At 38.5% G+C, this 22,167-nt stretch overlaps 3 protein-coding genes and 1 long non-coding RNA gene across 4 annotated transcripts; all 4 read left to right on the top strand.

Annotated features, from left to right (window-relative positions):
- Positions 1 to 1,913: 1,913 nt before the first annotated feature.
- LOC116255809 (beta-galactosidase 5-like) lies at positions 1,914 to 10,262 on the top strand. The gene is made up of 19 exons (XM_031631840.2): positions 1,914 to 2,373; positions 2,466 to 2,561; positions 3,145 to 3,257; positions 3,338 to 3,404; positions 3,554 to 3,646; positions 3,806 to 3,949; positions 4,514 to 4,602; positions 4,833 to 4,938; positions 5,043 to 5,130; positions 5,836 to 5,954; positions 6,057 to 6,221; positions 6,375 to 6,550; positions 6,640 to 6,749; positions 6,834 to 6,943; positions 7,076 to 7,186; positions 7,458 to 7,571; positions 7,650 to 7,855; positions 8,815 to 9,151; positions 9,951 to 10,262. The coding sequence occupies exons 1-19, from the start codon at positions 2,188 to 2,190 to the stop codon at positions 10,059 to 10,061; spliced, it is 2,541 nt and encodes an 846-aa protein (XP_031487700.1). The 5' UTR covers positions 1,914 to 2,187; the 3' UTR covers positions 10,062 to 10,262.
- Positions 10,263 to 15,091: 4,829 nt separating this feature from the next.
- On the top strand, positions 15,092 to 17,805 carry LOC116256571 (zinc finger BED domain-containing protein RICESLEEPER 2-like). Its single transcript, XM_050078339.1, has 2 exons — positions 15,092 to 15,189; positions 16,117 to 17,805. The coding sequence occupies exon 2, from the start codon at positions 16,147 to 16,149 to the stop codon at positions 17,803 to 17,805; it is 1,659 nt and encodes a 552-aa protein (XP_049934296.1). The 5' UTR covers positions 15,092 to 15,189; positions 16,117 to 16,146.
- Positions 17,806 to 17,807: 2 nt separating this feature from the next.
- On the top strand, positions 17,808 to 18,266 carry LOC116255557 (uncharacterized). The gene is made up of 3 exons (XR_004172893.2): positions 17,808 to 17,988; positions 18,067 to 18,126; positions 18,213 to 18,266. It is a non-coding gene; the product is annotated as an uncharacterized LOC116255557 (long non-coding RNA).
- Positions 18,267 to 19,361: 1,095 nt separating this feature from the next.
- On the top strand, positions 19,362 to 22,108 carry LOC116256904 (ribosomal RNA small subunit methyltransferase, mitochondrial). The gene is made up of 2 exons (XM_031633449.2): positions 19,362 to 19,799; positions 20,382 to 22,108. Exons 1-2 carry the CDS (start codon positions 19,401 to 19,403, stop codon positions 21,105 to 21,107), a joined length of 1,125 nt encoding a protein of 374 aa, XP_031489309.1. The 5' UTR covers positions 19,362 to 19,400; the 3' UTR covers positions 21,108 to 22,108.
- Positions 22,109 to 22,167: the final 59 nt, after the last annotated feature.

Here is a 22,167-nt window from a genome sequence, read left to right as displayed (position 1 = left end):
AAGAAAGAGGTCGGCTTCATCTATAGCGTACTACTATCCTATAATATAATATATAACTTGCCATTGTCATCACAAATTTAGTTACTGAGCAAAAGCAACTATGAACCATTGTCAAGGCATGTGAATTGATTAGTTGGCTTTGTAAAAAGGATACATAGAATCTTAACTCTTTGATATGTATTATTTGCAGCAAATCAGTCAGTTTAAGTTACTAGCTTTCCATCAAATACTAACTATGAACATGATATCACTTGTTTAGATAAGTGTGCAAGCTGGTGATTAGACAGATCTTTTGTCAGAAGAACTTCAGAACTGAACTTATTAAGCATTATCTCAGTCCAACTCATTCCTCAGACAGGTCAAGCAACTTATTAGTTTTTTGAAACAAGGGATTAACAAGTATGAAAGCTGGTGATTAGACAGATATTTTGTCAGATTATATGCCAATAAGAAAGACTTCAGAACTGAACTCATTAAGCATTATTTCAGTCCAACTCATTCCTCAGACAGGTCAGGTCAAGCAACTTATTAGTTTTTTGAAACAAGGGATTAACACCGACTGATTCAGCCCCTACAACACCTTACATAGGGTCATCAATAATGAACCTTATAAACCATAGCTGCATTTTTTTTCTGGTTCAGACCTGATTTTTCATTGCGCAGATCTATACGAGAAAGGACATGATAGTGTCAGTATACAGTGGCAAAACCAGAATTTTTTCATTAGGGGGCCAAAGTATGGTTACAAAATTTTAATCAGGACCCAAATATAAATTTTCAAATCTTTTTATGTAGACTAAATGATTTTTTTTTAAATTACATGTATTTTTTTTTAATTGATGGCCTCTTTTGACCCCCTGTCTCTGCCTCTGTCAGTATGTGTTAAGGAATTGTGCTGATGATGTTGCAAATAAGCCTAGAGAAACTTCAGGTCTCTAATGTCAAAAAACTGCCAATTAAAATAGAGTCTGCTTTTGAAAAAAAAAAATAGAAGCCATGCCATTAAAATAGTTTTGATAAAAACAACAATAGTTTGATGAAAACATTCAGTTTTTGATATGCATAATTGCCATACCCTATCTTGGTTTGAAGATCTGCACAATACTTTAGACCAGCGTTATAGAGATGGCTGTGGAAACCACATTAGTTTGCTTACCATTGTGTTGTATCGGCATCTTAAGATTTAAAAATCATAGATTTGAATATCAAACACTCCCCTTCGATCTTAAATCTGGTCTTTTTTCAATGCAAAGAAGTAAAATAAGTATCTCAGTATAGATCTTAGATCTTGGTGTGATCATTAGTTAGATAAACAATAGATTTTACCATGAACTTTCTGTCATATCAGCAAAAACAAGCCACGGTAGGTTCATGAATTTCAAATCCCAAGTAATCAAACGCTCCCTAAAAGATTTTAAACTAAGTTTACAAATAAAGAATATAAACCAGCCAATATGCTCTGGTTTTAATAGCACTGCTGTCGATTCCCTCTCTGGCCCATCAAGAAGGTCTCTACTTGACAATGGATTGATGCCATCCTTTCAACTTTGAGTCTTTAAGCTAACTAAACGTATGGCCCATTACCTCTCTCTCACTTCCCTCCTATGCCGTTTGCCATTTAAGAGAATTTGTGGCAAAGAATTTCTAGTAAATTTATGAGGGTCACATTTAAATCACATGAACAAGGGGTCGTTTTGGGCACCACATGAATGGTAAAAATTCCATTTCTTTTTTCCCAGTGTACAGCTGGGCCTAATAAATTGGAGAATGGATCAGAAAAATCCCCACAAGGTTTATAAAAAGAAAAAACTGACCAAATGCTAAAATACTATCCAGCAGTCAGAACTTAGCTCTCTCCTCATGGGCACATTTCTGTTCCTTTTTCCGCCTACCAAATGATCAGAACTCTTAAGAGAGAATGTTTAAACAAATAAGATGAAAGATAAGCCATCTAACTAACCATTGAAGCCTGAACTATAAATTTGTAAAAGAGAGACTCTTTTTCAACATGGTGCAGATGCCAAAGGAAAAAGACCATTGATGGTAGCGCAGCACTAGCAGGGCTTGCAGCAGCAGCAGCAGCAGAATCAGAGGCAGCATAGGACAGGGACTCTCTGTCCTTTGCTTACTTTATAAAAAAGAAATACCACTAATTTGCCTCCATAAAATTGTAACGGAGATTCAACAATGCCACCAACAGCAAGAGTCTACTGCTTTGATCTTCTTCTCCTCCCTTTCTTATCGCTGCTCCTGTTATCTTTGGTGGGCAATGTACATTCTGCTGTGACATACGACCGCAAGGCAATCATCATCAATGGCCAGAGGAGAATTCTCATCTCTGGTTCCATTCACTACCCCAGAAGTACTCCTGAGGTGCTCTTTTTTTTTTGCTTTCTTGATGTTGTTCCTTTCGTGGGTTTTTCCTTTCCTGTTGGACTTTCGACATCTTGATCGGTTTCTCGCAGATGTGGGCAGATCTCATTCAGAAGGCCAAAGATGGAGGGGTGGACGTCATACAGACCTATGTGTTCTGGAACGGTCACGAGCCATCTCCTGGAAATGTATCTGGATTCTGTTGTTTTATCACTTCCGTTTTTTTTCCCTTTCTTGGTTTAGATCTTCTCTTGTCATTGTCAATTTAGTTCACGGTTTTGCTTTTTTAAGCTATGATCTAGTTCTCCGAGAGTGTCGATAGCTGCTTTAGAGCTTATCCTTACTACCTGTTGTAGGGTACTCGCTCTTTGCAACCATTTCTGAATTTTTTTTCTCAAAGTTTTTACTCTTGCTTCCTCATTTTGTTATTCTTCTGATTTAATCTTGTTTTTACCTTTGCTTGTTTTGCGACATGCTTTACGAAACTTGTTTACTTTTTCTTCTATTGTCTTTGCTTTTCGTTTCCTGTCGTGGAAAAGGTTATTCTCTGCTTGAAAATATGAGGCCATTTTCTTGGTTTTCTTTCAACCTTCTGTGAATTCTTTTCGGTGCCAGTTCTCTGGTTTCAGCTTTCTTAATATGGTTTGTATGGTTTCAGTCAGTGTCTTAGATTTCATTTCTTATTGTTGGTCTGCTTTTCTTATTTATTTTGTAAGGTTGTTGGCGATGTCCGTCTCGATTATTTGATGATCCGAGCATTTTTCTTTTCAGTATAACTTTGAGGGGAGGTACGATCTTGTGCGGTTTATTAAGACGGTGCAACAAGCTGGCCTTTACGTTCATCTGCGGATTGGACCTTACGTCTGTGCAGAGTGGAATTTCGGGTACTGTTGCTTGGTTCCAATCCGTTGGCTTGAATCTTTTCTGTTGCTCTAGTTAATATGATTTTGATTTCTTTTGCCAGGGGGTTTCCTGTTTGGCTGAAGTATGTGCCTGGTATTAGTTTCAGAACAGATAATGGACCATTCAAGGTTTCTCTTCCATTAGCAACCTGTCGTTGTGCTCCTTTTGCTCATTTATTTATAAGCCATCAAAGAATGCCTAATACGAAAGACTGCTATCGTTCATCTATTTATCTAGCTTTAGATTCTTATTCATTATGATCTTTTCTGGACGATAGAATGCGATGCAGAGCTTCACCGAGAAAATTGTGTCAATGATGAAAAGTGAAAACCTGTATGAATCCCAGGGAGGGCCAATCATACTGTCTCAGGTACTACCATTTGAGTTCCTCATCGTTTGTCAATTGTGTTTAAATATTTGCTTTGATGGTTTTTTATGTTGCATTAATTTAACTACAAAAACCTTTTGTATAGCTTGGTCGTTGGTTTACTTGCAGAGAATTTTGAAAACAATAATTCTGTTTCTGCAGATTGAGAATGAGTACGGACCAGAGGGTAAGGCACTGGGTTCTCCGGGCTACAAATATATGACTTGGGCTGCAAACATGGCAGTGGAATTGGGAACAGGTGTTCCATGGGTGATGTGTAAAGAAGATGATGCCCCTGACCCGGTGGTAAAGCAACAAATTTTCCTTCATGGGTCAATTATTATTTGTTGGACATAATTTCAAGTCTTTCTCTTTCTCTCTCCCTTTGACCACAGACAATAGATTTGTGTGCATTCCTCCCTTCTTGGAGGGCTTCTTTCTGTAGTCATAACATTTTGAAAATCGATTCTATTATGAGGTAATGAGGAAACAACATTATAAGCTAAAATATCGCAAGATATTGAAGAAACTTGAAATTGAAATGTTTCGCAGTAAAATCCTGATATTAGCACGAAAACTGTGTTTTTTTGAGTAATAAATAGCATGTTCCTCCCTTTCCTAATTTTTGTTTTCTACTTTTCTTGTACTCTTTTAGTTGCTGGATCTTTCTAATGCTTATCATAAGTCCAATGCCATCGTAAAATTTTCCTCACTGAGAAATGGCTGAGACTAATATTTGTGGACATGGTCCTTGTTGTGGATACAAGTTGGTCGCTTCGAGCTTTATGCTTGCAATCTTAAAGTTTTATTTTGAAAATGTATGTAGTTTATAAGATTCTGAGCATAGCCTCATGTCTGATATTACAACAGATCAACACCTGCAATGGATTCTATTGCGACTACTTTTCTCCAGACAAACCTTACAAGCCTACAATGTGGACAGAGGCTTGGAGCGGCTGGTAAACCTTATCTCTCTGCATGTATTGTGAAGCCTGATTTTCCAGATACAGACAAATCAATAGCTTATGAAATGGATGTTCTAAACTTGTCAGAATGGAACTTTTGTACATTAACGGCCAGAAAATAAATCTCTTCACTGGACATGTAGCTTAGTTCATGAATATATGTCTTCTTCAAATATCGTGGTTGCAAAAGAAAGTAAGCATCTTTTCTGCTTTTCTAAGTATAGGTTTACAGAGTTTGGTGGTACACATCGTGAAAGGCCAGTAGAGGATCTTGCATTTGCAGTTGCACGCTTTATTCAGAAAGGTGGCTCATTTGTTGACTATTACATGGTAAGGTTTCTGGAATATCTTTTTTGATGCTTGTTGATAAAGTTCGATGGATCTCAAGTTTAATATTTCTTTTACATTGGAAAAATGGCTTCTGATAACCGCAGTATCATGGAGGAACCAATTTTGGGAGAACTGCTGGAGGGCCTTTCATCACGACGAGCTATGATTATGATGCCCCAATCGATGAATATGGTAAGATGCTTGTAGCTAAGCAGCAATTTAGAAGGACTTAGGAATTTGGTTTGCATAATTTTAGGACGATCAGGTGGATGACCCTGAAGATTACTATTTATGGAATTGTTAATTTACTTATATAAAGAATTACAAAGAGGTGCCTAACATGAGAGCACATAACAAATCACTGGTCAAGTTTTAAAATCTAACAAATAGGTGCTTAATTTTTGAGAGATATTCTCAAAGAGCTGCTTGCTGATAGAAAATATTATTTGCCAAATTGTTAATATAAAACAACAAAAATACCCCTCATAAAAAACCATTCATCTCTTGTTAATGAAAGATATTTTACCTTCAAAAAGAGTACTTTTGTCATTTTATTAACATTTTCTGTTGGTAGACTGCTTGAGAATTTCTTTTGTAACTTAAGCACCCATTTGTTAACTTTCAAAAGTTGAGTGGTAATTTACTATTTGACCAAACATTAAGTGCCCTTCTGTACATTTTTCTATACTAGCAATTTCCAAAAAGAGCTTCCGAACTGTCAGAAACATGCTAATATTCTAAAGGTGAGTTCTGAATGTAATATGATTTCATCACTTGCTTGATATACTCCATTCAGTTCCAACTGAAATATTTTCTGTTATCCGTTTTGATTTGAGTTTTGCAGCACTTCTCTGTAACATTCTTCAGCTTAGCTCCTAACTTGTTTGACTCTGGCAGGCTTGATCAGGCAACCAAAATGGGGGCATCTCAAGGAGTTGCACAAAGCTATTAAACTATCTGAGCCTGCTCTAGTTTCAGCTGATCCAGTTGTATCTTCATTAGGAAATTTCCAGCAGGTCCTACATTTCCTCAGCTTCCAAGGCCTCCATTCTGAAAGATTTTGTGGCCTTAATATTGAACTAGTTCAAGGAGCTAAATGGGTTTTCTTTGCTATGTAGGCTTATGTCTTCTCTTCAGAATCAGGGGGATGTGCGGCATTCCTGACTAATACAGATTCGAAAAGCTCTGCAACTGTTTTTTTCAACAATATGCACTATAGCCTGCCTCCTTGGTCAACCAGTATCCTTCCTGATTGTAAAAACGAAGTGTTTAACACAGCCAAAGTGAGTGAATGATGAGTATCATATTTTTCCTTTTTGCAATTTCGTGTACTTTCACCACGCAACACATAACCTGATTCCTGCATTGAAAGCATGAAAAGCTTCTAGCCTTCTGCTAAATATGAGTTACTCATTTTCGATGGATGGAAATTGCAGGTAGGAGTTCAAACATCAAAAATGCAAATGTCATCTGGTGGTAGCGAGTCATTTAGTTGGGAGGCATATGATGAAGATCTCAACTCCCTGGAAGAGGATTCAGTGATAGCAGTTGGACTACTGGAGCAGATAAATGTTACCAGGGATACCACTGATTACCTGTGGTACAAGACAAGGTAGAAATATCACTAAAATATTAGTATTCGTCTGCTTTCTCTCCCTCTTCTATAAACTTATTAAGTACTTACCTATTCACCTTTTCCAGTGTCTTCATTGATCATTCTGAAGCTTTTCTGACGAATGGACAACTTCCGACTCTTTCTGTACAATCAGCAGGGCATGCTTTGCATGTTTTTATCAATGGGCAGCTCCAAGGTGGGTGCCAGGATTTTTTTTCTTTCTCCTTTTTATAGTGCTACTTGGTTCCTCTAAACAGTCAGCTTTCATCTGTGTTTTCAGGAACTGCGTACGGAAGTAGGGAAAATCGTCAATTCACTTTTACGGACAAAGTCAATCTGCAGGCAGGTCAAAATAGTATTGCTCTCCTAAGTATAGCTGTTGGTTTGCCGGTTAGTTCTGTTCCATGTACTCTTTCCCTTCTTAGTTTTACCATTTTACCTAGTGTCTTTTGATAATATCACTTATTGGACTGGCTTTCTGACAAGGTTGGTTGTTTGTAACTCTTTGTATCATGTAATAAGAATGTTGGCGTGCATTATGAGACATGGAATACTGGTGTGCTTGGTCCAGTTGTTCTCAAAGGCCTTAATAAAGGTGACTGGGATCTGACCTGGCAGAAATGGTCATACAAGGTAAATTTTGCTTCTATTTTGGATTCAAATGGATTAAGCAAGTAAACGGTCGTGTATGAATTTGCATTGAAGTTGTTGGCAGGTCTACCAGACGCAAAAAACAGTGTTTTTTTTTTTTTGTTTTTAATTTGAAGAATTTATTTTTCCTCCCAATAGTACCATCAATTTCCAGAACCTCAAAATCTTGTTCTCTTGCATCTCCAGTTTTTGTTTTCTTTGTTTAGATAATCAATTTGAGATAATTAATGGTGATGATTTTTCCTTTATTCAGGTTGGTATGAAGGGGGAATCTTTGAATCTGCATTCTGTGGAAGGAATTTCTTCAGTGGAATGGGCACAAGGGTCATTAGTTGCAAGGAAAGGCCAACCACTAACTTGGTATAAGGTGAGGATTTTGGGTGACTGGAACTGGATTTGTTTTCTTTGAGTGTTGTTAATTTTTTTGTTCCGGAGGCACTTTCAGGCATATTTCAATGCTCCTGCTGGTGAGGATCCATTGGCTCTAGATATGGGCAGCATGGGTAAGGGTCAAGTATGGGTAAATGGACAAAGCATTGGAAGATACTGGCCAGCATATCTTGCAAGTGGCAGCTGTGGACAGTGCAGCTACAGTGGCACATACAGACAGCAAAAATGCCAGAGTGGTTGTGGATTGCCAACTCAACGCTGGTGAGCACAATCTAATTGAGCTCATGATTTGCCTTGCTGATACGGCTTTGAAGTGGTCTTTTCACATTTCTTGTGTTCTTTTGTTATAATTGAAATAGAGAGCATGCTTATGATGTCATACATTTTCGTCATGATCCTGTTGAAGTTCTTGGGTCTTCCATGCAGCAACACTTGCTTATCATGAGATGTAACACATAAAATGGGCTTACTTGAAAATTCTGCTTCTTACTGTAGCAACACTTCTTAAAAAAATGAGGAGGACAGCATATTTAGAGTAATTTGTAGGTTTAGAAGAGGACTCATGGCCTTATGATAAGAAACGTTTCTGGAAATTCATGCTTGAAATTAGATCAGATCAGATCGGAATTCATTTTTCATTTTGTTTAGCTTGTATTATCTTGTCCATGTTGGGCACCTTTATTGCTTTCCCGTACTTGACTTTGAGGGAAAAGAAACTAAATTATACAAATAAATTCACTTGCAGCTGTTTAAATTGCTCCACTTCAGTTTTTAGTAGTCTTTATTCTTTTTTTTTTTCATTTATTTACTGCAGGCGTTGATCTGGGGCTTGAGCCTAATTGAGGTTATCTCATATCTTGCGGATGAATTAATAATGATGAGAATAACAACGATATCAAAAAACAATAATAATGCCATAAAGTTATGAGCTCGTGGCAGCTTGCCCTATAAAATGAAACACTGTTCTCCATTTTCACGATTGAACCTTTTTAATTTAGAACAGGAGAAATATGACACGATTTGAAAATTTTTACTTATTGTTTCCTATCCAGATAAAAATGCTTACGCTTTTTGCCAACTTAATATACAGTAACCACTGAATGGCATGCCAATTGCTACATCGATCAAGTGCGAGATCATTTAGTGCTTTTGACTTCAGTTATGGAACTATCTACCCCTGCACAATTTGGAAACCACAAACTTATGAGTGCAATATTCAGGTATCATGTGCCGCGTTCGTGGGTACGCCCGACTGGAAATCTTCTGGTAGTATTTGAGGAGATTGGAGGTGATGCATCTGGAATATCTCTTGCCACAAGATCAATAGGAAGCGTCTGTGCTGATGTCTCAGAGCATCATCCCAACATAAAGAACTGGAACATTGAGAGCAATGACGGCTCAGACGCACTGCAGAAGCCTAAAATACATCTGCACTGCACAGAAGGACAATCAATCACATCCATAAAATTTGCAAGCTTTGGAACACCAACCGGTACATGCGGTAGCTTCATGCAGGGAGCTTGCCATGCTCCAATGTCCCACTCAATTATTCAACAGGTGATACGCTGCTTGCTATTGAAAATTTAATTCTCTTGTAGTCTTTAAAATATTGTCCTAGTCATAAACGCTGCTTTAACAGAAGATCTGAAAGTCAACACCATCAACTTAGGACTAGGATTGGGGTGCCAACCAAGTATGCCATTTGGGTGACTTTTCCAATACCCATTCTAGGGCTCCTGTGAGTGTGTTACAGCACTTGATTTATTATATCAAGCCGCTGACCACAGGGGATCTTGATGTCTCTCAGTTTAGCTATTCTGAAGACTTTTTTGTTGTTTCCTAGTCTAGAAATTCTTAAAAACTTTATGTTCTCGAAATTTGCCTCTTAGTTTCCATGTATTTGTGTTAGGACATTTCTTTCTCGTCAGTGTATTTTGATTGTACATGTTAAAGTTTTTCCGGTGGTCACAGGTAACTTCCTGTAAACTCCAGGACTGTTTTCTGAAACATAACGCATTTTCTGAAACCTTATGGAAAGTTTTTCTTGTTTTGAGGGAAAATTCAAATGTAGAAAATAGTATATGTTAGATTCATTAGAAAACATTTTATTGCAAAAGCTTGGGTATATAAAGAATATTTTCTGGCAAAAAGCATCAAAAGCGAATAAAAGTAAATTGCGGCCTTATCTGCTTTTTTACATAATTTGATTACCCATTCTATTTATGGTCTTTGAACCTGTTTCTTTACTTTAAATGCTTCATGCCTGAACGATTCTATGGAACACTTCTTGCTTTGTGATACATGAACGGCTATTGCACGTTTTTCTTACTCCGGTTGCAATCTCCTTTGCTTGCAGAACTGCATTGGACAGCAAAAATGCTCGGTGGCCGTCTCTGCAAATGTTTTTGGTGGTGATCCATGTCCCCGTATCCTGAAAAAAGTAGCTGTCGAAGCCATATGTTCTTAGTACGAACAGAATTTGTCAAGGCATATATCGGATGGTTGCTTCATTGTACACTAGAAAATGGGAAGGCAATAAACACAGTAGCATATGACCAAGAAGGCAAATTTGATGTAAATGTAGATTGTAAGTTGTCCTGTCATTTCATGTAATTCTTATGAGGTGTATTACGCCTCCTCATTTGCATTGGATGTCAGGTTTCAACTCCTTGTCACATCCATTCTCTCTCTCTCTCTCTCTCTCTCTCTTTTCCCATGTGTGTGCGTGGTGGAACTGTGATCTTTTATACAATTAGTTGCCAAGTGCATCCTGATTGAACTTAACAAATACGTTTACATGTTAGATTACATTTATTTAGCAACAAAGCTCGAAACTGTCCAACAGTTGAGTCACCGAAATCTTTATGGTTAAGCTGTCCAAAAGATGCAGGAAAAAGGTTATGCAAGTTTTGTTCATCACGCTCTACTGTGATTTCCCCCCTTTCCAGGGTTCATGTGATGGAAACATTTTGACGATCTGCCAGGAGTTCAAATTTGTGATTGCCTGGAAATCTCATTCCAGACAATCACACATTTTCATACAATTGTTCTCTGAAAAGAATTATGGCCTGCATGTTTTAGATGTTATTATTCCCCTTTTATGGCAAAGGATCAGGAGGAATTCTGAAATGCTATTCCTCCACTTTTTCCTCCCTTGGAGATCAAGCTTCCTCACTGTGTTGGAAAATCACAAAGAATAAAGAAGAACAATATTTAACATGGTTCAGCCTTTAGGCTTACATCCATGACTCTGCAATTTCTCTTGACATGTTGAGAGGTGCAAGTTCTACTATTTATTAGGTGGGACTACATTTGGATAGATATTCTTGCCTACATAGAAGTTGATTTTCAGCATTGGATTTGGCAAGAATATATATTCTTTATTTATCATGTACATCATCATATTTCCTAAGTATATCATGAGAGATCTTATCGTTATCTCTTACCTTAACACGCCCCACAAGCAAATCTCCATTGGAAGGAGATTAAGCTTGTCTGGAAGTAAAGCGAACCGAGGTCAAGATAGTGCCTTAGTTAAAATGTCTACAAGCTGTTCATTAGAAGGGATGAATTGGTTTTGAATTTCTTTCTTGACAACTTTATCCTGGATGAAGTGAAAATTAACTTCTATATGCTTTGTTCGGGCGTGGAACATAGGATTTACTGCAAGATAAGTTACTCCCAAGTTATCATACCATATTTTCGAGGTGAAGCAAATAGACATGTGTAGCTCTTGAACGACTTATTGCAACCAACTAATTTCAACAACTACCTCGCCAACCAACTAATTTCAGCAGCTGCCTCCGCCATAGCTTTATATTAAGCCTCCACACTAGACTTAGCCATAGTCTATTGCTTGGATGAGCTCCATGAAATAGATTAGGCCCAAGAAAGATAAGGTAGCCACCAGTGGACTGGCAATTATCTCGACACCCCGCCTAATCAGCATCAGCATACACAGACAACTTAAAGTCACTCTTAACAATATGAGGACCAAGGCCTAGAGCCCGTAAGGTATCACAAGATCCGTTGGACATAGCTCCAATGTTCTTCAATCGGGTCCTACATAAATTAGCATGAAAGCAATGTTAAGCCTTTTAAATGTGGCATAGCAAGCTTTATTTACCATGAAAGCAATGTTAAGCCTTTTAAATGTGGCATATAACAGGTTCCTACCAACATTTATGTAGAAGGTTCCTTAAAAAGTTTACCCATCATATTTGGAAGGCATGGAATTGCGATTGCAAGAGTGACCATTGGATTAGCTTGTTCCATATTGGACCTGTGAAATAATTTTTTAATATATTTTGCATCGATGTAGAACCAAACTCTTCTCTATTGTATCAATTTCGATGCCAATGGATGAATCCAAAATCTTTAAGAGAGAACTCTTAAGCAAATGAAGTTACAAAATTTTGAATGTAGGGGATAGAGCTTCCTCTAAATAGTAATATCATGAATATAAACAAGCATAAATGTAGTTTAATCATTTCAATTAGCAATAAATAAGGAAGAATCTGCCTTAGAGTTATAAAATCTAGATGATTTCATATATAACCTCAACCTGTCATACCAAGTTTGTGAAGCTTATTTGAGCTATATAAAGCCTTTTTTAGTTTACATACATAATGTGGTATATGGTGATCTTGAAATCCTAAAGGTTGCATCATATTTATCTCCCCTTAAAGAGCTCCATGAAGAAAGGTATTATTAATGTCTAACTGTTGAACTGTACTAGATAATAGATATCGCTAGATGAATGATAGTGGACTTGACAACAAGACTATGTCTCAAATAGTCCACCCTTTTCTACTAGCTATAACCCTTAGCAATTAGTCTAGCCTTGTGCCGAGCAATCTATCCATCTGCATTACATAGGAGTTTATAGATCTATATGCACTCAATGATATTCTTACCGGTTTGTGGTGGAACTAACTCCCAAGTTTGATTTTATTAAAGTAAGAACATCTACTTATGCTTGGCATTCATCCATTTAGCATTGTTCTGAGCTTGCTGAAAGGTGCTTGGTTCCTCATCATCCTGACTTGTTCATGTAGAATAAGGTGATACAAAAGAGAAAGGGATCTTGGAACACCTTGTCCCAACTTGCGACCTAGTCACCATGTGCTGAGACATCATGGTGAGACAAGTCTCAACAATATGTCAGTGCTTACACTCGACAACGACATTCTGCTAAGAGACGTCTTGGCATGACACTATCATTTTAATTCCATGATTATTAAGACACTGGGAGAATTCATTACTCATGAACTTGTCCCAACCATCACTCTAAATTTTTTTATTCTACGACCAATTTGATTTTCAATTATATTTTAAAATTTTTTAAAGGATTGGAAGGTGGCCAACTTCTTGGTGAGGGGAAATTTCCATGAAAATTCATCAACAAGCAACAAAGAATACCAATACCCCTTCCCCCCATAGATCCACATGCACAATTTCAAGAGGAACTCTAGCAACTGTATTTGAACTTTCAAAAGGTAACCAACTAGGCCTGGGCACTGGGCCGGGCCGCCGCCGGGTACCCGGTACCCGGCCCGACTCGGGCCCAGGCCCGGGCCTTGAAATAAGAATTAACGGGCCGGTTTTTACTAAACCCGACCCGGCCCGGTAATATTCGGGTCGGGCCCGGGTGTCACACTTCGTTCGTCGAGGACCCGAGAAGCCCGACGAACGTTAGGGACTTAGGGTTTTTTTTTTGTTATGTTCGTAACGACGGTCGACGGATGCTCTCACTTTGTCGCTCGCGCCTTTGTTCCTCTGTTCAACTCATCGTGCTGCTCAACATCCGCCGGCCACCTGGGTCTTGGACTGCCGACGGCCACTCGCAGCGCCGGAGATAGGTCAAATCTCCCTCTCTACCTCACTTGTTTCTTTAGTTTCCTCTCGCTGACGCTCATGGTCTCACCCTTGATTTCTGTCGTTTTCTCCTTGCTAGACAACTGCAGCCCGAACATCGTAGAGGCCACCACCACCAGCATCTATCACCACTTGAATAAAGTGCATCTTTGAGGTTACCTTTGTTTTCTTCTCCATTGACTCATTGGTGGTACCGTAGTAGCTGCAACTGAAACCCTTTCTGCCGACAGCCACTCGGAGCGCACATCGCACTGAACAGGTCAAATCTCCCTCTCTACCTCTCTCATTTTTTTCTGTCCTCTCGCTGACTCTCACGGTCTCACCCTCGATTTCTCGTGTTCTCTTTTCCTCCTTGTTGGACAACTGCAGCCCGAACGTCCTAGAGGCCACCAGCATCTGTCACCGTGCATCTCTGAGGTTACTCTTTATTTCTCTCGTTCTATGTACGTTTTCTTCTCTATCCACCCAAATTTAATGGATTACCTGTCCCAATACCGTTACAATATTAAATATGAACTCTCACATTACATGGGCATTGGGCATAATATTCCAACATTTCATCATGATACTTCAAGTCTTCAAGTAATAGCAGAGTAAGAATTTTTTTTGCAGAGAGACACTAATGCATAATAACTGTCACGGGAACTTGAGCTGTTTCTAGTTTGTCAATTTAGTTTGTGCAAGTTGCAGTGAAGAAAATTTATCTGACTGATCCTAACAGATACCAACAGCAAATCTGTTTGGATTCACAAAGACCATGAATTAATTTCTGTAGCATTTCATGTCTTTCTTCATGTCTATAATAATAGGATGTCTTTTCATGGCCAAAAGCATACCAGAATAAGAAATTGGAGGACTGTGACTCCTGATCCAGACTTATCCCAGTTAACAGATGTTAAGTTTTCGAGTTTCTAAATTGGTTTCCAATTCTATTAATTTCCTATAATCCAAACGTTAGAAACCAGAATGGATGCTTCTGATGGAAGAATCAACACAGTAGGCCATTATGGTATCAAATTTGTTACCTCCACTGTTCCTGGCAAAGGCTTCTGGGTCTGCTGACAATCCTGCTGTGTCCCATCCATAGTCCCCAGGGAACTCTCCAGTCAGGTAAGATGGTCCCTTCCATACAAATCATGCAGAGATACGGGCGTGTTTGTTGTTGTTGTTTCTCCCTCTTGAATGCTTCTACTTTTTTAACTGAATGAATAATGAGGTCTCCCGTGAGATACTAAATTGCTGAATTGATAAGTCTTCACACTGCTTTTTTGAAACCATTGAAAATCAGTGAAAAGGTCTCATTACAAGTGTATGCACAAATGACCTTAACGTCTCATAGTTTCAAGTTTTTCCAGTCAAACTTGACCATGTCATTGTGAATTCCATCATGGTTCCTACACCTCTCCACTTTTGAATATTTCTGAAGATGGACGTGTATTTGTGTTACTAGAAATGATGGGTATGAAAATGCCAAAATGTTTCGGAGATAGGTGATGTCTTATCTGATTGTTATGCATTTTATCGCTGGACTGTCGAAATCAATCAACACGATCAGATCTTTACTTTATCTAAGTTTCTTTCTAAAACATCTATGTCTGTTTTTTTTGGTCTGCAGAAAAAGCATGTAGAAGAGCCAAATTCGATAGTGGAAGCTCTGAAGGAGGAGCCCATAGCCAGGCTGGAATCTAAAAAAAAGGGGAAACAAAGAGCTGAATCTGGTGAGTCTGGTCGTATGATTCATTTGCCATCTGTATCTTGTCTGGGAAATCATACTTGCATTTTTCCTTTACATGTCTTTATCACTGCTGGTATTGAGTCTACTTTTAGAAAACATAGAAGTACAATCTAGAGGCTTTTTCTTTCTTCTCTGTGCTTCTTGTCCTTGGCATCAACTATATTGAGAAGTGTTTCTTGTGTGGACAATGTAGGAAGTCGGTGTGGTTTTTGTTGTGTCGATTTTGCGGTGCAGCTGACTAACTAACATGTAAAAACAAAAGAGTTTCACATGCATATGAAAAAAATAGTGTCCCTTTAGTGAAAAAACAGGTAAAAGATTATGTCAAGGAGAAAAAGTCATGTATCTTTTGTCATCCTAAACATGTTACAGACCCATTTTTGGCTGTTTGGATGCAGATAGCTAACCAACTGACGAATGTTAAATTAAAGGTAAGTCGGTAAAGAAGTGCCACATGCTATGAAAGTAAGCAGGGGTATATCTGGCTAAAAGACCAACGTGCTGTGGCTGTCATTTTTTTTGCTTTCTTTCTCTTTCTTCCTCTGTAGTTCAGTAGCGGTGCTGTTGTGAGAGTCGCAGTTAATGAAACAAGTTATAAAATGGTGAATCTTCCATTCCCAAGGCAAACAACATATCTTAGGGAGTTGGAGCTTCTTGTTTTGCCTAGAAATGGGTTGTCGACAAGGGTGCCTGCAAATTTGGCAGAAGTCAAGGTGGCTGCCATTTTTTACGCTTTCTTTCTTGCTCTTACAAGTTTATACTTGATAGTATATTGTCATATCTTATCATGCTATTATGTTGTTTTATAACTTATGTTCTACATGCATTTTAGTGTGAGACATCTAGAAGCAGTGGCATTGGCATCTTAATTAATCACGGTTCTAAAATTGGTTTCTAATCATGTGTTTAGGTTGTTTGAATTCCATTCAACTAGTAAATTATGTCTTCGAGCATTGGGAATGAAGAATATTGTCCGACGACATTGACAGATATAGAGGAAAATGAATCTTTTTCATCTACTGAAAAGGAAGTTGAATCCAAGAGGAAAAGAACTTCAGTGGTATGGAATGACTTCAAATTAGTACAGTATAAGGGAAACAAGTTTGCAAAATGCAACCATTGTGGAGAACGATTAGGTGGACATAGTTCTAATGGTACGAGCCACTTAAAACGACATAGAGATACATGTGCCAAAAGACAAATTGCTCATGGAAAACAACGAACTTTGTCAATTGGAGTTAGTGATTCTGGTGCAGCTTCTTTAGGTCTACACAAATTTGATATGGAGACTATAAGAAAATGTATGGCGAAGTGTACAATCATGCATGGACTTCCTTTTAGTTTTGCAGAATATGAATATCACAACGATCTTCTAAAGGCTTGCAATTCAAGATTTGTTCCATTTTCTAGAAAGACACTTACAAAAGAGGTTCAGTCAATGTTCAAGACTGAAAAAATGCGATATCAAGGAGTTTTAAATAACCATGTGCAGCGGGTTTCGTTGACATTTGACATGTGGTCCTCACAACAAACATTAGGATATTTGTGTTTGACAGCCCAATATATTGATACAGATTGGCAATTGCACTCTCATATGCTTAATTTTATGCATGTGCCTCCACCACATAATGCAATTTGTATAAGTGACATTTTATCAGAGTGCATTACTAAGTGGGAAATTCAATTGAAGTTGTTTTCTATTACTGCTGATAACTGTTCAACAAATGATAGTGGAATAACTTTACTAAGAAGGACCATGGAAAGAAAAAACAATATTTCATTTCCACTGAGAGGGGAATACTTTCATATTCGTTGTGGTGCACATATTATAAATCTCATGGTTCAAGATGGTATGAATGATATGGTTGATACAATTTCAAAAATTAGTGACAGTGTTAAATATGTAAGGGGATCACCAAAACGACTACATGGGTTCAAGCAATGTGTAAAGGCAATGGGTTTGGATGGGAAGAAAAGTTTAAACTATGATGTTCCTACTCGATGGAATTCTACATTTATAATGTTGAGAGATGCATTGTTATTCAAAGATGTCTTTCAACATTTGGCATCATGCGATCCTAGTTATGCATGTTTGCCTTCTGAGGATGAGTGGTTTCATGCATTTGATTTATGTCAGTTCTTAAAGGTATTTTATGATGCAACAAATTTATTCTCTACCTCTAAGCAGGTAACATCTAATCTTGTGTTTGAAGAAGTTTTATCAATTTATCATCATTTGCGTAGGCGTCGTGGAACATCAAATGAACATATGAGGGCATTGATTTGCAAAATGCAAGAAAAATTTGACAAATACTTCAAGAGCTACAATATTCTCTTTGCAATTGCAGTTGTTTTGGATCCTAAGTTCAAGTTGTCATACTTGAAGTATTTGCTTGATGATTTGGATAAACCAGATGCAATGGTAAAATATGAAGTTGTAGAGAACATCCTTCATGAATTGTATGTTGAATACAGAAACATGTATAATGAAAGTGACACAAGTAATATGCGAATGGACAATGCATATACTAGTACAATGATTGCAACAGAAGAGTATAGAAGTGTGGCTAGATTTGGGTTCAAAACATACTTCAGATAAAATTGTAGCCAAAATGGCTCGAGATGTATTAGCCATTCCTGTATCTACAGTTGCTTCAGAATCTGCATTCAGTATAGCAGGAAAAATTCTTAATGATTATCGATGCTCAACTACTCCTGAAAATGTGGAATCATTAATCTGCACACAGAGTTGGATTCGTGATGCACACAACTTGGGTGAAAGGTAAGATGTTCATAGTCTATTTTCTAATTTATTTTACATATTAACATAATAGTGTGCTTAAATTAACACATGTTACAGTTCTCATGATGCAGAGCACCATTCGGACGAGGAAAGTTAATCCAATGCATGATTATCATGGTAATTTTTTTAATTAATGTTTATTATTCCATGCAGACAAGCACATATTCATTTTTATTAACATTTTTTTTTGTGTTAAATTGTAGATGGACATTTCAAGGTTGGTGACGGACTTTAAAGACATTTAGTTTCAATATGCCACATTCAAGTTTCAATTTTAGTTCTAAATAATGCTTTTGTTAATTCAAATGATGGTGGTGGTGGTTGTATTAGTGTGAACAGGCCACGTTCAAGTTAATTTTATTTCTAAATGATGCTTTTGTTAATTCAATTGATGGTGGTATTAACGTGAACATGCCACATTCAAGTTAATTTTATTTCTAAATGATAGCTTTTGTTAATTCAAATGACGGTGGTGGTAGTTGTATTACTGTGAACATGCTACATTCAATTCTTGGCTGTCTTGTTAACGAAAGAAGGCTGTCTTGTGTGATAGTGAGACATGCTCTTGAAGTAATAGTTTCAATTGTTGGAAATTACACTTTTTTGTTTATGTTTCTTCATCAATTGTTGGTCGTTTTTTCATTGTTGCTTGTTGCTGCTCCCTTTCTTTGCCTCTGAAAAAGTTATAGTTTGGTATGGTTCATCTTTTTGAGAATGGAAGAAAATTGCTTTGAACAATGCTTGTTTTTTTCGTAGACGTGAGTTCATTTAACAGGCTGAATGTATATGTTTTTTGTAACTTGTAAACACGACAAAATGATTAAAAACCGAACGGGCCCGACCCGACCCGGCCCGGCCCGGCAGTTAACAAACGGGCCGGGTCGGGCCTTGGACATGATTGATTCAACCCAGTACCCAGCCCGGCCCGGCCCGTTACTAATCGGGCCGGGTAGCGGGCTGATCGTATCCGGATCCGGGCCTTAAACGATGGGCCTTAAATGGGCCGGGCCGGCCCGGCCCGGCCCGATGCCCAGGCCTATTCCATTGCACCAATTCTTTTTCCAGCGATGGTTGTAAACCTCCTGCTACATAAGCTGATCAACTTGCTTATCAAACAAAAATAAATAAATAAACTAACATATTATTTTCATGTTTCCTTCATCAAGGCCCCAGCCTCTCCTAAAAAAAAATTTAAAAATTTACATGTAAATTTTAGAAAATTTTATTTGTTTTATTCAAAAATTTAAAAAAAAATATTTTGATCACTCTTAAAATTTAAAAAAATTAATTTGGCTCCATTTTTAGTCGCCCCCTCCCTCTCATATCAAAAGCTTTTAAAAGGAATTGACAAAAGCACACCTCAAGTTTCAGCGGAGGGAGCATGAGAGGCGATGCTTCTACGGCGGCTGGCGTCATGTCCTGGCGCCGGAACAATGGTCCAACGGTTTTTCCTGCGACCCATGTCGAAGAGCGTTCGGCCTTCTCCGGTTACGGGAAGATTTCGTAGGGATGCAAGAGAAGACGAAAAAAGAGGAGGGGAAGGGCGCGTCTATTTGCACAAGAGCAGGGGACAGCACCTGCTTACAAACCCACGTGTCCTCGACGCCATTGTAACGAAATCCGGCGTCGGTCCCTCGGACACCGTCCTGGAGATTGGCCCCGGTACCGGGAACCTGACGCTCAAGCTCCTCGAGAAGGCCAGGCACGTCGTTGCCGTCGAGATCGACAAGAGGTTGGTTGAGATCCTCCACAGTCGAGTTGTGGAATCCGGCCTAGAGGACCGGATTACGGTAAGACGATTTCCTCGTGCACCTGTACGGTTGTTTTTAATACTTCCGTGCGCGCGGATAGTGTTCGACGAAATGCTGCAGAGAACAGTTGTTGAATATTTGCACGTTTGTTTGATGCTTCCCTTAGCTGATATATTTCTTCCAGTTTATTCTACTTCTTATCCTACATGCCATGCAGCCTCTAGGAGAACCTACACTACTCTACTCCCCAACAAACGTTTTCTTTTCTTTTTCTCTTTTTCTCAGTTGTTGCTTCCTATAAGTTTCCCAACCAAAGGATGGGAAAAGAAAAGAACAGAACAGGAAGTAAACAATTTTACTTGCCAAATTAGATTTTGATTTGTCATTCATTACTTGTGATTACTTTGTGGATGTCTTGTCTTTGAAATTTATGGAACAGAAAAACTAGGTCTGCTTGGGTAATTTGAGAAGATACATGTGTGTGCCAGTTACTTTCGATTTTGTATTCCTGAAAGAGATCTCATTTGTGCTCTTTTGTTCTTCCATCTTTTCTCATTCTCGTGTTGGTAACCTAGCTGTCGGTCGAGGCTTAATTTAAAATATCATTACTGCTCTTCTCAGGTAATATGTGGGGATGCGTTGAAGACTCAGTTTCCACATTTTGATCTCTGTGTTGCCAACATTCCCTATGGTATTTCTTCACCTTTAATTTTGAAAATGCTCTTTGGCACGCACAACTTCCGGAGTGCCACTCTTCTTCTGCAGAAGGAATTCGCAAAGCGCCTGCTTGCAAATCCAGGTGACTCAGAGTTTAATCGCTTGGCAGTGAATGTCAAGCTGGTGTCTGATGTTCAATTCTTGATGGATGTTAGCAAGAAGGACTTTGTTCCTTGCCCAAAAGTTGACTCTTCACTTGTGAGAATCCAACCAAAACAAGAGATTCCGCTGGTGGACTTGGAAGAGTGGGGGGCATTCATTCGTACATGTTTCAGCAAGAAGAATAAGACCCTTGGAGCGATATTCAAACAGAAGAAGAAGGTGATTGAACTGATGATCCGATCGAAAAGGGTGGCCATTACAGGGAGACACAAGGGACTGTGTGTAGAGGATAGAGGGGTTGCTGACGATGATAACATTGATCCTGACATGAGTGACGATGAAGAATTGGCGGAAGAAGATGGTTCTGATACTACCTGCAATAAAGAATCAGCATTGTTCAAAGACAAGATTGTGAGTTTATTGAATGACAGAGGATACACGGACAAAAGACCTTCAAAGCTATCCAATGAGCAGCTGCTGTCTTTGCTTTCCGCGTTCAATGAAGTTGGAGTTTATTTCTGTGGTTAGTAATTAATCTTTCGTTGAAGCATTCGTTCTTTTTGATGATATGGAATTGAAGTAAAGGGATCTAGTGCAATAAATGGATTGTTGAAGATGCATTTAACACAAAAATATTACGTTTGGATCCAACCTTGGAGATTTGGCGGTCTAAAAGGAAGACAGTTGTGAAAAGGGCGAGGATGGTAGTGTATGATTGATATGAGATCTTTTTGAGGATATAGAATTGCAGTAAAGGGATCTAGTGCAATAAATGGATTGTTGAAGATGCATTTAACACAAAAATCTTACGTCAGGATCCAACCTTGGAGATTTGGCGATCTATAAGGAAGAACTCCGTGCATGGATTTGTTTATGAACGATCAGGATTTCTCACCCCTTGGCCAGATGAATGATGAACTCAACTCCCTGAATGTTTTGGAGCTTAACAAGGTACATGTGCTCACCAGCTTGCTGTGATCCAGTAGCCTCTGGTCTCCATGTTTACGTAAATCTCACCTAAAATTTGGATGCATGCAAGAAGTCGTATGTCAGAATTGTGTCTCTCTGTCTATGTGCATCTGCTCTAGACAAGTAAATTGGTTGGATCTGGCGTAATATAACTACTGCGCCATACGACTAATGAAATGTAGAGTTGCATAGACTTGAATGAAGAGACTGTACTACTCAATTTGAAGGCTCTGAACCAGATTTCCAATGGATTGGATTGGAGGGTCTTAGACCGAAACCACGATTCAAGCATTTCCGAGATTCAGACTCCTTAACCAAATTCAACTAAACAGACTCGGATTCAGGCCGTATTCAGGCATGTCCAATCCATCCCCTCCATGTTGTCGACGTCAAATGATTCATTAATCAACTTCACTAGCTTGGGACTCCGTTCAGTCAAGGTCCAGGGTGTCGACGATGGTTATTTTGTTGAACTTGGTCCATTGTCCATCGAGGTAAGCTGACTATTGTTGTATAATGAATTTACATAATCTTGATGAACAATCAAGCAGGTTTTAGTTCGTTTTGGTTCTTCATGCTGACCAAGCACAAGCTTAATTTAGTCTTGATCTGCTTGTTG

This window comes from Nymphaea colorata, chromosome 6, assembly GCF_008831285.2.
Source record: "Nymphaea colorata isolate Beijing-Zhang1983 chromosome 6, ASM883128v2, whole genome shotgun sequence".
Classification (NCBI taxonomy): Eukaryota; Viridiplantae; Streptophyta; class Magnoliopsida; order Nymphaeales; family Nymphaeaceae; genus Nymphaea; species Nymphaea colorata.
This window is presented reverse-complemented; position numbering and strand designations above follow the sequence as displayed.